This window comes from Felis catus, chromosome C1 (assembly GCF_018350175.1).
Source record: "Felis catus isolate Fca126 chromosome C1, F.catus_Fca126_mat1.0, whole genome shotgun sequence".
NCBI lineage: Eukaryota > Metazoa > Chordata > Mammalia > Carnivora > Felidae > Felis > Felis catus.
The window spans coordinates 122193004-122206365 of NC_058375.1; the positions used below are offsets into that span (position 1 = coordinate 122193004).

Sequence of the window (13362 nt, forward strand, 5' to 3'; positions counted from 1 at the left end):
AAAAATATGTATTAATCTACTGTTTATGTTAACAGTTATCCCTAATCTTGTACTGTTTGTTTTTCCTTATGATTTTCTTTTTTTTTTTTTTTTTTTCAACGTTTATTTATTTTTGGGACAGAGAGAGACAGAGCATGAACGGGGGAGGGGCAGAGAGAGAGGGAGACACAGAATCGGAAACAGGCTCCAGGCTCTGAGCCATCAGCCCAGAGCCCGACGCGGGGCTCGAACTCCCGGACCGTGAGATCGTGACCTGGCTGAAGTCGGACGCTTAACCAACTGCGCCACCCAGGCGCCCCTTCCTTATGATTTTCTTAAGAACATTTTCTTTTCTCTCTTACTCTATTATAAGAATACAGTATATAATACATGTAATACATAAAATACGTATTAATCAACTATTTATATTAATAGGCACTCCTAACCCAGTGCTTTTCAAGGGTCAGATATAAAAACAAATTAATTAAATTTAAAAATAGTGACATTTCACAATAGTTTTAGAAGCACTGTATTAAAGGAGATGAGGTATGTTATAATTATAATCAAGGTAGAAGTCTCTGTATGGGAGAGTTTAGAGGTTTAGATGTTTAGAAGATGATGGTGACCCTCACAGTTGGCAGGAAAAATAGTCACTGGCTCTTTGGGCACTGGGTTTCAAGTGGGATAAAATTTGGGTTTTCAGATTAGGGAAGAGATTGGGGCAGAGAAAATAGTGTAGGCAAAGGCATAGAGCAAGAAAGCTTTGCAGCTTATGAAAAACATCAAGAAGTTCAATGTGTCTGAAATACAATGTAAAGCAGAATAGTAGACAAGAGGCTGAGCTTAATTCTAAGAGGCTTGCTACAAAGGGAAGAGTTTGAAATTTATTCAATGGGGTCCATCTGATGTTTTTTGAGAATGCATTAACAGTTTTTAGCTGGACCTTATAAAGTTTTAGTTTACAGGAGAAGGAGACTGATGGAGGGATTGGTTGGAGATCCATGTGATGAAAAAATGGGAAGGACATTCTCTTTCTTAATTAGTTATAAAAATCACATAAACGTACACATGTATTAAAGAAAATTTAGAGAGAATAATGTATAGGCAAAAAGAAAAAAAAAAGGCAGGCCAAAATCCAGCCATATGCACATAGCCATCTGCACACATATCACATACAGATGATATGATATAACATGCCATCAACACTGATTTGAAGACGTCTTTATTCACTTTTTATATCATAAACATGTCAACAAATACCTATCTTTCTTTTAGTGACCACATAAATTAACATCGTATGGATATACCTATGGAGAGGACATTACCACATTATTAAAGATAACAGGATCAACAGCAATGAAATCCATAGCAATGAGATTATCAAAGCAGCTGGAAAGTGTACTGGAGACTGGGATTGGCATCTCAGAGTCAAACAATGAAAGAAGTTGAGTTTTAGACTTAAACATAGTGAGGAGAGCAGGGTCCATCTCTTATCAGCTGTGTTTTTGGATACATACTTTTTGCTTAAGTTTCAGTTTTCTGGGGTTCGTAGCTTAACTTTACATGCTATTCATGAAATATGTATAGAAAATATCTAGCACAAAGCCTAACACAGAAGGCCCTCAATTAATGTTAGGTCTTTTTTTGATGATTGATTGATCATCAAATGTATGTGGGGAGATGAATAATGTTATAGAAGATGGATTTCCAGGTTTCAAGGTGATGTAACTAGGAAAAAGATGCTATAAAAATGGAGATTTCAAGGATATGAGCAGATTTGGGGGAAGAGAGTTGTTAAGCTAACCATGAATATGAGCACCTATCCAAGGCTGCAGTGACATTCACAGATATATTAGTTGAGAAGCAGCATAATGAATGACATTGCTTCACAACAACCTAGACACGTCAGGGCCATCTCGACTCCCTCCTTCTCCTTGACCAGTAATGCAGTAAGTGCTCCTAGGTGACCTCCAAGAATCAAATGAAGCTTCCAAATGAGCTCAGCTTTGACTCCTTTAAGCCATGCATATACTAAGAAAACCTAGTGAGACATCTCATAAATAGAAAGATCACATTTCACCTTTTGATATAATCTGTGATAATGAGGCCAAGGTTACACATTTTATCCACAGAGTTCCCACTGTATTTTCTGGCTATGTGAGGAATATGTAAATAGGCCAAGTATCTAGTGATTGCCAGAAAGCAGATCTGAGCTGGATAAGAGAAATGAATGAGTACAAATCTATTCCTCTACTTGAAAAGCAACCCAGTATATACAATCTACTAACAGTATGTCAATTTCTTCAGGGGTATTTATAAAGAGTGTCTGCTTCTAAGAGTTTAAATTTTGTTTCACCTTGTTTAAAAGCTTGTTTTTGAGCCAAATTATTTTATAAACATGTTAAGTCTTAGGTTTTACTTAGAGTATAATGAGAAGAACACTGCAGCTTTGTCCTAAGATATTTTGTCAAGATTAAGTTTACCAATGATTGGCAAAGAAATCATGAAAAAAAAAATGATGAAAATAACTGACTGCAAATATGTTACTTTAGTATCTTGTAAAGTGCTAAAGTAGAATGTGTGTCCTAGATATTGAAATATGGCTTAATTTAGCATGCAGTTCACTGCTTAAGTATCTGTCCAGTCCTCTGGCACTTCAATATCAAAGTGTCAGTTATACACAGGAGTAAATGCCTCTTTAAATAGTCCAAGTTCACCTGAGAAAGGAGAAAAGTCCATGATTTTTTTTTCTTGATTTCCAAAGACTATGCAAATTTCTATAGTTGGGCCAAAACTGTGGTAAATAAAACAGAATATTGCTGAACAGTTCAAATCTATTGACTCCTGATTTTTTCCACAATTTTTATGTCATCTCCTTTAATAGAAAATAGAAGTGCTAGCAAGTGCAAAGACGATTTTGAAATTAAAAACAGAAGAAACATTTGTGAGACATCCATGCAATGACTGGTAATGATATACCTCTCCATTAGCCTTCTTTAGTCATGGGGCTCATGTGAAATAAATACAGTGTATGTCTAAAGTAATCATAAATGCAAGGCAACAATGTGGCAAATCCCAAAATTGCGAACAATTCAAAGTGAAAATATACAAATAAGTTAATAAAATGCTATTTTGTTTTCTCTATCAATAACACCATCCCCATGGCACACATTCATATCCCAACCAATTTCAACTGAAACTTGAGTTTATCTAAAAATAACAGTGGACTTCAATTAAATACATTCATTCATTTATTCAAATCGTGAGTGTCTTCTGATCTCCAGGAATTGTATCAGGGCCAGGTAAACAAGTATGATTTGGCCTCTGCCCTCACAAACTAAGTTACATCCTTTTTATAGCTTCCACCAATTAACATTTAATTTGCAGGCATAAATGCACTTAATTAGAATATTAGAGAAGAAAGAATGGGCTGTATGTAAGATGATCTTTATTAGATGAAAAAGCAAATCTCCTTTTATCTGTCATACAAATAATCTAGTCTATGCCTTGAAAACAAGCACAGTTATTATCTCTAAATAAAGTGAAGGGCAAAGATTAACAGCTATCTAATACAGTGATTAGAATGGTCAGGCAAACTGGAATATTCAAGAAATGGACACATGACTTCCTTTTTACCAACACATTTCTTATCCAATAATTTCCCCTATTACCTTTCATTAAGAAAAACCAAAGTCCATAGAGCCATTCAGTGGTTTTTATTTTTCATTGTTCCTTTTTAAATCTAAAAGCTTTTTTAAAACTTTTGACAATAATAAAATCAGAACTAACCTAAGAAGAACTGAGATGCTTTTTTTGTTCTGTTTTGTTTTTGTCTTTTGGGGCTTTTTTTTACCAAGCCAGAAAAAGAAAGTGCGATATATTTCCATGTCATATGTAAGTATTTCAACTTTGCAAAGATTCTCCCTAGTTTGTAGCACTTAAACTTAAAAAGAAAAGCCACACAGAGAAAAGAAAACTAATCTGATTGCCAAATTTGAAGCATTTACATATGCAGCCTCCCAAAATCTAAACTTCTACAAGTATAGATTTCTACACCAAAAAGCATTATCCAGAGAAATGCTAAGATTTAGCACATGCTTAAAGTCACATAACTAGCAATCATGAGGCACTGCAGATATAGAACAATCTAATACTTGAGAATAATTTGAATGATGACCTATCTTAGAAACTGGCTTTCTCTCACATGAGCCAAGGTATTAATTTCTGATTAAATGGTACATTGGTATATATAATTGCTGAAGCATAATGTTAATTAAAATATTAGCTACCAAATATAATTATTTCATTTTAGTTACATGGAACTCAAAATAAATACAGCACATACAGATGTGTGCACATACCATTGATCCACCGAGCTTCTGGGTCATGAAGCACAAAATCTTTCCTGAAGAGGTCTTCTAAAGACAATCTGGTTTCTGATGAATTTGTGAGTTCATCTAAGATAAAACAAATCTTGGATTAGACACTTGTCTTATGTTAGTTTTCAAAACTAATGAATTATAAAATTTGGAATATTTTGTTTCAAAGATATGTTGAGGACAACATAGTCATTTTAGTATGGCCTTTGGCATTTGAAGCTTTTTGTTGCATGAACGTTTTCATTAAATTATTTTAAATATTATAATTATCTTCATCTAGCACAAATTTAATTAGTCAATCACCTGTTATGTAGTGATATATAATATAAAAGCAATTAAGAATTCCTGTTGTGCTCTGTGCCCACACATTTTTCGTGGTTTAACCATAATCCATTCCATTACTTTCCAAAACCACTTTGACATATTCTCCTAACGCTAAACTTATATTTTTGTTGTAAACACCAAAAATGAAAGAGTTGAGGGTCATAATATAAATGATAAAGAAACTTCCCAACTCAGAAGGAAGTTCACCAAACAGAACGAATACCATGTTCCCACAATTACTACCAAACAAACACTAAATAGATTTAAAAGATAAACATAAAAATTCAAATAATACAATTGCAGAATATTAATAAAAAGCACACATTTATATAGGCCCCTGACATAAAAACTAAGTGCACTCCCCTTTTCAATTCAAAAATCTATGAAATGGAAGAATAATATGGATGAAGTACCCAAATCAGGCATAACAAACATGCTTTTGATACTAGAGGTGATAAACAGTGAGCAGTATTTCATTTTCTTTTCAATAGCATTTTTTATTTACTGTATAAAATCATCTTTGTTACCTTTCAGCTGTGACCTTCACTCTGGTTGATACTAAAATGTCAAAGACATATACTAACCTCATTAGATATTGTTTTTTAAAGGTTCAGCCTTATTGCAGTGAGAGCTTTTGTTTCTTCCAGCTGAAAAGCTGTGGTAGAGAATCAATAACTTCAAATGCAATTTCCTTTCACATGAGTCAGCCATGTATTTAACCCACAAAATAATCGCTACAAAACACCTGGAAAAAATATTACTAATGGCAATAGTGAGAATTGTATGATGCCAAGCCTAGCGTAGGGCATTGGGATTATATATGGATTTTCAAAACAAAATGCCCCATTTGATAGTCTGACACATCAAAATTTGAACTTTCTTCATTCATTCAACAGATAATGGAGCTTTAATTTTCAAAATTTTAAATGAAGAACTTACTGTAAGATGCTGGAGACCTATCTGTCTGTCCTGAGGGATTCAGGATAAATAACTCTTAGATTAGACAGTTATCTCGTGTCAGTTTTTTGAAGCTAATGAATTAGAAAATTTGTAATAGTTTGTTTCAAAGCAAGAAGGAATATGATAAATGTCAGAATAAGGATAAAGAGTATTACAGAAGTTCAAAGAAAGGAAGAGAAAGATCTTGCAGAGGGAATTAGAGAAGGCCTAAGTTATAAATTAAATTACCAACTCTCATCCATTGCTAGAGTGAATGCAAAGTGCTACAGACATTTTGGAAGAGGGTTAAGCGGTTTCTACCCAAACTAAACATACAATCCAGCAATTGTGATTTATGGTATTGACCTAGGGGAGTTGAAAACCTATGTCTGCACAAAACTCTGGCGATGAATGTTTATAGCAGCTTTATGCATAATTCTCCAAACTTGGAAGAACCAAGATGTCCTTCACTAGGTGAATGAATAGACAAATAGATAAATCCAGATGACAGAATATTATGCAGTGATAAAAAATGAGCTATAACTATGAAAAGACATGGAAGAACTGCCAATGCCTATTATTAAGTAAAATAAGACAATTTGGTTTTTTTTTAAGTCTATTTATTTATTTTGAGAGAGACAGAGGCAGTGTGAGTGGGGGAGGAGCAAAGAGAGAGGGCAAAAGAGAAACCCAAGCAGGCTCTGTGCTATGGCAGAGCCTGATGTGGAGCCTCAACCCATGAAACTGTGAGATCATGACCTGAGCTAAAACCAAAAGTCAGATGCTTAACCAACGGAGCCACCCAAGTGCGCTAAAAGAAGACAATTTGAAAAGGCTATATACATTATATGATTCCAACTATGTAACATTCTGAAAAAGGCAAGCTATGGAGATACTAAAAATATCAGTGGCTGTGAGGAATTTTGGAGCAGGGGTGGGAGGAAAAATAGGTGGAGCACAGAGGATTTCTAGAGCAGTGAAACTATTCTGTATGATCTGTATGATCTGTCATGGTAGATACAAGTCACTATACATTTGTCTAAATAAACACACACCCGTTTTTCTGACAAAGATTTTTGTTTCTGTTCCCAGGTAAATTCCACATATTTTGTCTATTGTTTTTTTTAATTTTTTTAATGTTTCCATTTAATTTTGAGAGACAGAGAGAGCAGGAGTGGGGGAGGGAGAGAGAGGGAGACACAGAATCGGAGGCAGGCTCCAGGCTCTGAGCTGTCAGCACAGAGCCTGATGCAGGGCTTGAACCCACAAACCGTGAGATCATGATCTGAGCCGAAGCCACCAACTGAGCCACCCAAACTCCCCCACATTTTGTCTATTGTATCTTTTATGATACAGATGTTTATACATATTTTGTTATGGGATCTTTTACAATACAGATATAGATGTTAATGTGAAAAAATACCTTAATAAGTCAAGGGCACCACAGCAAATAATCTTATTTTCAAATAATAATATTTCAAATTATATATCAATAATTTGCAAACATCTTTCTTTATATGTCTTTAAAATCATATTTCAACCTTCCAAATTGAAGATCTTATTAAAACTGCCCCACATATGCACAGAAAATTGGAAAACTTTAACCATTGTGTAATATTATAGCTTTTAATTTAGAACTGCTTATACCACTTAAATTTTATGTACATTTATAATATTGTATTTTTTAAAAAATGTTTTAAGTGTTTATTTTTTTGAGAGACAGACAGAAAGACAGAGCGTGAGTGGGGACAGGCAGAGAGAGAGGGAGACACAGAATCTGAAGCAGCTCCAGGCTCTGACCTGTCAGTACAGAGCCCAGTGTGGGGCTCAGTCTCATGAACCATGAGATCATGACCTGAGCTGAAGTTGGACACTTAACCAACTGAGCCACTCAGGCACCCCTATAATACCACAGCTTCTATTTTTCATATATATCCTTTACTTTTTCTATTAGATTTAGTTATAATTATAAGTTTATTACTTTGAACAGAATTATTTCTCATTCTTATTTTATTATATATTATATATAATGCATATATATAATATACGATTTTAAAGTATTTGCAGATTCATATGCAGTTTTAAGAAATAACACAGACAGGGGTGCCTAGGTGGCTCAGTCGGTTGGGCGTCCGACTTCAGCTCAGGTCATGATCTCACGGTCCGTGAGCTCAAGTCCCACATCGTGCTCTGTGCTGTCAGTTTGGAGTCTGGAGTCTGCTTCAGATTCTGTGTCTCCCTCTCTCTCTGCCCCTCCCCCACTCACGCTCTGTCTCTATCAAAAAAATGAATAACCTTTAAAAAAATCTTAAAAGAAGAAGTAACACAGAAAATTCTTTATGTACTTCATCCAGTTCCCCTCAGTAACATGCAACACCTTGCATAATCAATATCAGAAAAATTGATATTTATACACTCTATCAAAATTATTCAGATAGATTTCACATTTTACATGCATTCATTTGTGTACGTGTGTGTGTGTGTGTGTGTGTGTGTGTGTGTGTGTGTGTGTGAGTGTCTCTGGCTCTATGCAATTTTATCATATATAACCAGCACCAGTTAGATACTCAACAGTTCTATCACTAGATAGAACTGTACTTTTATTACCATGGCCTCCCTCTGCAACCATTTGACAAACACTAATCTATTTTCCATCTCTGCAATTTTGTTATTTCAAGAATACTAGGTAAAAAGGATCATACAATATGCAAGCTTTTTGAAATTTTTTTTCACTCAAAATTATGCTCTTAAGATCCACCTAAGTTGTTGAGTGTATCAGTACTCTGTGTCTTTTTATCTCTGAGTAATATTCTAGGGCACAAATGTACTACAGTTTCTTGAACCACTTACCTGTTGACATACATCTGGGTTGTCCTTTATAGTTTTTGAATTATTAGGACTACAGCTTCTATGAGCATTTTTTTTAATGTTAGAGAGATAAAGAGAGTACAGGTGGGGGAGAGGGGCAGAGGGAGAGACATTAAGAGAATCTTAAGCAAACTCCATGCTCAGGAGCCCAATGTGGGCCTCAATTTCATGACCTTGGGATCACAACTTGAGCCCAAAGCATGCCAGATGCACAACCAACTGAGCCACCAGATGCCCCTTTGAGCATTGTTTAACAGGCTTTGTATGACAATAAATTGTCCTTTCTTTGGGATAAATGCCACAGTGTGCAACTACTTAGTCACACGGTAAGCATATGTTCAGTTTTGCCAGAAAATACCATAGGTTTTTCTGGTCTGGAGTAGTTGCATTATTTTGCATATTCAACAGCAATATATAGATCCAGTTCCTCTGCATTCTTGCCACAATGTGTGTGTGTGTGTGTGTGTGTGTGTGTGTGTGTGTGTGTGTGTGTGTTTGTGTTTAATTTAGCTATTGTCATATAATTGTAATGATATCCATTGTGGTTATAATTTGCATTTCCCTAAGAGCTGATGAACATCTTTTAATGTGAATTAATGTGAATGTAAACAGTGTATCTCTTTTAATGGAATGTCTGTTAATGCCCTCTGTCTGTTTCTAACTGGATTGTTTTTGTTTGTGTGTTGGCTGAACTGTTGAGTTAGAAAGTTCTTTATTCTAGATACCGATCATCTGTCAGATATTTTAATTTCAAATATTTCTTACAAGTCTCTATCTTGTCTTTTCCTTTTCTTAAAAAGGACTTCTCCAGAGAAAAGGCTTTTAAATCAATGTGGTCCAATTTTTTAATCAGTTTTCCCTTTTATAAATGATGTTTCTGCTGTCAAAACCAGGAGTGCATCACCTATTCATGGTCCTGAAGATTTTCTCCTACATTTCTTTTTTCTAACAGGGTCATAGTTTTATATTTTACACGGAAGCTCCTGATGCACTTTGAGTTACTTTTTGCAGATGGTGTGAGAATTAGTTTGAGGTTTATATTTCTTTTAAATTTTTGTCTACTGGATGCCCAGTTTCTCCAGCACCATTTGCTAAAAGCAGCTTTTCATTTCAGTGAATTATTCCATTATGTTGAATGTCAAATCAATGTTGAATAATAATGGTGGTAATGATACACCTATCTTTTTCTTCTAAAAAAAGAGCTTAATATTTCTGTATATCTTAATATGTCATTATTGAATAAAATAATTTTTCTAGAATTTTAGTAAGGAATCTCTACCATTCTTAGGTAATATTTTTATTACTATGTCAGTTAGAATTTTTATTTAAAATTATTACTATATCATTATACAGTTTCAGCCTCTTACATATAAACATTTTCCCCTCTTTTAATGCGTTGATATAAAAGTTGTATAAATGAAATTCCGAATTTCAGCCACTTTCTATCTCTATAACAAAGCTCAATTGGCTAAGTGAATTATTATTATTATATGCTGCTAGGTTAATATGCAAAATCTTTACTTAAATGTTTAGATCACTATTGATGAATGAAATGAGATGACCCATTGTTTTTCCATTTTGTGTCATACAAATCAGTTAACAGTTGCATATTTGTATTAAATATTTTTGAACTTTTATTCTCTGACCTTCAGTAAATTAATCTATTTAAAAACAATTATTCTTTTTTAATTTATTTTTTTACAATTTATTTTGAGAGAGAAAAAGAGCAAGTGGGGGAAGGGCAGATAGAGAGGGAGGCAGACCCAAGCAGGCTCTATGCTGTCAGTGCAGAGCTCGATGCAGGGCTTGAACTCACAGAACTGTGAGATCATGACCTGAGCCAAAATCAAGAGTTGGATGCTTAACCAACTGAGCCACCCAGGTGCCCCCATAAGAATTTTTCTTTTAACTGCAATTGAACCTGGAGTTTATTTTAAAATCAACTTATCAAAGTAATTCAAATTATTGTAATTAATCTTTCTTTTAAACAATAATCAGAGAGAGAGAGAGAGAGAGATGTGTGTGTTTTAAGGATTACTTTGGTTTTAATCATTACTTAGAAAATGAACTATATACTTCTTTTTCCCCCTTTATTTGTTTATTCCTTTCTTTAAATTTACCTTAGCTTCCAGGCACAATCCCTAAGGTCTCTTGAATTTTTTTCAGTCCCGGAATAAAGACATCTTCCACCTATAAACTTCTCAAACTCACTTCTATACTCCATCTCCTCTCTCTTCAAGCATCTTCATAATATTTTGGGGTGTTCATCTTTTAAAATTAATATTCCTCTTTACAAATGCCCTCCAAACCCTATTGGGTATCTTCATTCCACAGGGAAAACTGAGCTGAGTAAGGTCAAATGTGACAAAGGTCTACGCGATTAGTAAGAGGCAGGACTGAAACTGGAACCTGTATCTTTCCAACTTACTGAAGTTATACTGTCTCTCAAAATAAGTTTTATTTCCTCATCCTCTTCAATACTGTATCAGTTAGATCTTTTTTTTAAAAAAAAAAAGATGATACACAATTATATAAATGTTATTTTAAGAATATCCTTAATGTCTTTTACCCACAAGAACCCTTGTTCAAATTGAAATTCAACTACTTAGCGTACCCTCCCCAGAACTTACTAGGATTCCTTTCTAGTCCAACTTATCTGAGAGAGTACCATTGTCACAGTCCTTCTCTTTTCTCAGAGAGAGTGATACCACAGCACTCACTAAAAAGTAGGGCTTTCTGTTTGTTTTCTTCAAGACATTGGCCTATAACATGTCAGGAAATTTCCAGCTTAACCCTCTGCTCACTGTTGCATGCTATTTAGTGTTACAACTTCAGGAGCATTTCCAACCACATCCCATCAACAAACATTTATAACCCACATTAGTATCTGATTTCTTAGGAACCTGATTTATGTTAGAATCGTCCAGAGAAATCTTATTATTTGATACATTTTAACAATTGTCTCTGTATGTGAACACAAAGCCCACACTTTGCAACAAAGAATCATGGACAACACTCATTCGTGCTGATCATTCACAAGGAACACTGAGAAGCTAAGTCAGAAGGAAAATGGTAACAGAATATAAATAATGTTAAGAGATGACTTCCTCATGTAAAACTTCTTTCTTAATACATTTTCATAAAACAAAATTCTGAAATCACTACCTGTTCCTAAGATAAAAAATATTACTTAATATCCACACGTCTCATAGCCCTTATTTTTCACAAATAAAGTACTGGGTCACATAACTCTAGTTACTTTGCAACTAAATAGGAGCTACCTCTCTAATGTGTGCATGCATGTATGTGTGTGTGTATGTGTGTTTGTGTGTGTAAACATGTGTGCAAGTCTGTAAACCTAATATGTGTTAACAGTTGCTAGTAAAATGCTAAGTACTGGTTAACCAAGTAGGACCCTATGATTATAGTTATAATTATGAAGAGCAGCACAAAAACGCACTGAGACGCAAGGGATAACCAAAATCACAAGAGGACAGAGGAAGAGAGGAGTGAGGGGGTAAGTAAAATAGGTAAAGGGGAACGGCAGAAATAGGCTTCTAGTTATGGTATGAATAAGGCCCAGGAATAAGCACAGCATGAGAGTGATGCCTTGGTGGCTCAGTTGGCTAAGCATCTGACTTTGGCTCAGGTCATGATCTCGTGAGTCGTGAGTTCAAGCCCCACGTCAGGCTCTTTGCTGACAGCTCAGAGCCTGGAGCCTACTTTGAATTCTGTGTCTCCCTCTCACTGCCCCTCCCCTGCTTACACTCTGTCTCTCAAAAAGCAAATAAACATTGAAAATTTTTTTTCAATTAAAAAAAAGCACAGCATGAAAAATAAAGTCAATGATACTGTAGTAGGGATGTAAAGGGACAGATGGTAGCTACGCCAGTGGGGAACACAGCATTATATAGAAACTTGTCAAATCACAAAGATTTACTTCTGAAACTTATGTAACATTGTATGTCAACTATTCTCAAATAACAAAGGAATTAGAAACATAGTAATCATTTGCTAAATTGTTACAAGATACAGAATCTTAGCTAAAATACTCAGCTTTGGCAACATGAATGCAATGACAGAACTGACATTAAATAATTCATATCATGTTCTTTTTTCTGCTCTAGTCTGTCATTCAAGATCATAGACGGCTACTGGTATTTGTGTGCTTTCTTCCAAAAATCCAATCTTGCTTTTTAAATGGCCTTTTGAAATAAGTTGACTGCATAATCTTAGAAGAAAAAACAAAGTTCTTTAGTACTGAATTGAAGAAAAACTAATTTATGACTTTCAGTTCTTGGTTTCTCTTTATAGAAACCAATTGTGTTACTTTTTATCTAGTTTACGCTCCACATCAGAGGTTCAGAAATGTTTCTTTTAATTTAAATCCTATTTGAAATAATTTCCTGTTAAAATACTAATAAAAAAGAAAATCTAATCTGGCAGTTACTCAGAATTACCCATGAGAATTACAAAGCCATTTTCCTTTTCTGTTCTTGTGACTCTCTCTTCTCTCCAGATGACCACTGTACCACCACCTGCATTTCCCACCACGCTGTTTAAATCTCTATTTAGTCTTACAGGTTATTCTCATTCTCTGTGTTTAGTGTCAGTCAGTTTGGGCTACTCTTTTAGTGCATTTCAATGTGAAACATGGGTAAATTTTTAAAGTTCATTGAAAGGATAATATCCCTTCCACACCTCCTTATAAAACTAGTTGAAAACACAGAATAAAAATCATTAGAGTCATTGCTAAATTCCAGACCTAGACAAAATATCTGTTGTTTGTACATTTCTTAACCACTCGACAGAACTTAAAAGTTTTGTTTTACCACCTAACAGCTGTAGCATTACTTACCCTCTTGCTTTCTAG

At 34.7% G+C, this 13362-nt stretch overlaps 1 protein-coding gene across 4 annotated transcripts in view; it reads right to left on the reverse strand.

The window, feature by feature from the left end:
* DPP10 (dipeptidyl peptidase like 10) overlaps positions 1 to 13362 on the reverse strand; it is a 1363298-nt gene that overhangs the window by 463298 nt on the left and 886638 nt on the right. For all 4 annotated transcript variants that reach the window (XM_019837999.3, XM_045033696.1, XM_019838002.3 and 1 more), the window contains exon 3: positions 4341 to 4436. In XM_019837999.3, coding sequence (XP_019693558.1) covers positions 4341 to 4436 — 96 coding nt within the window. The remainder of the gene's footprint in view (positions 1 to 4340; positions 4437 to 13362) is intronic.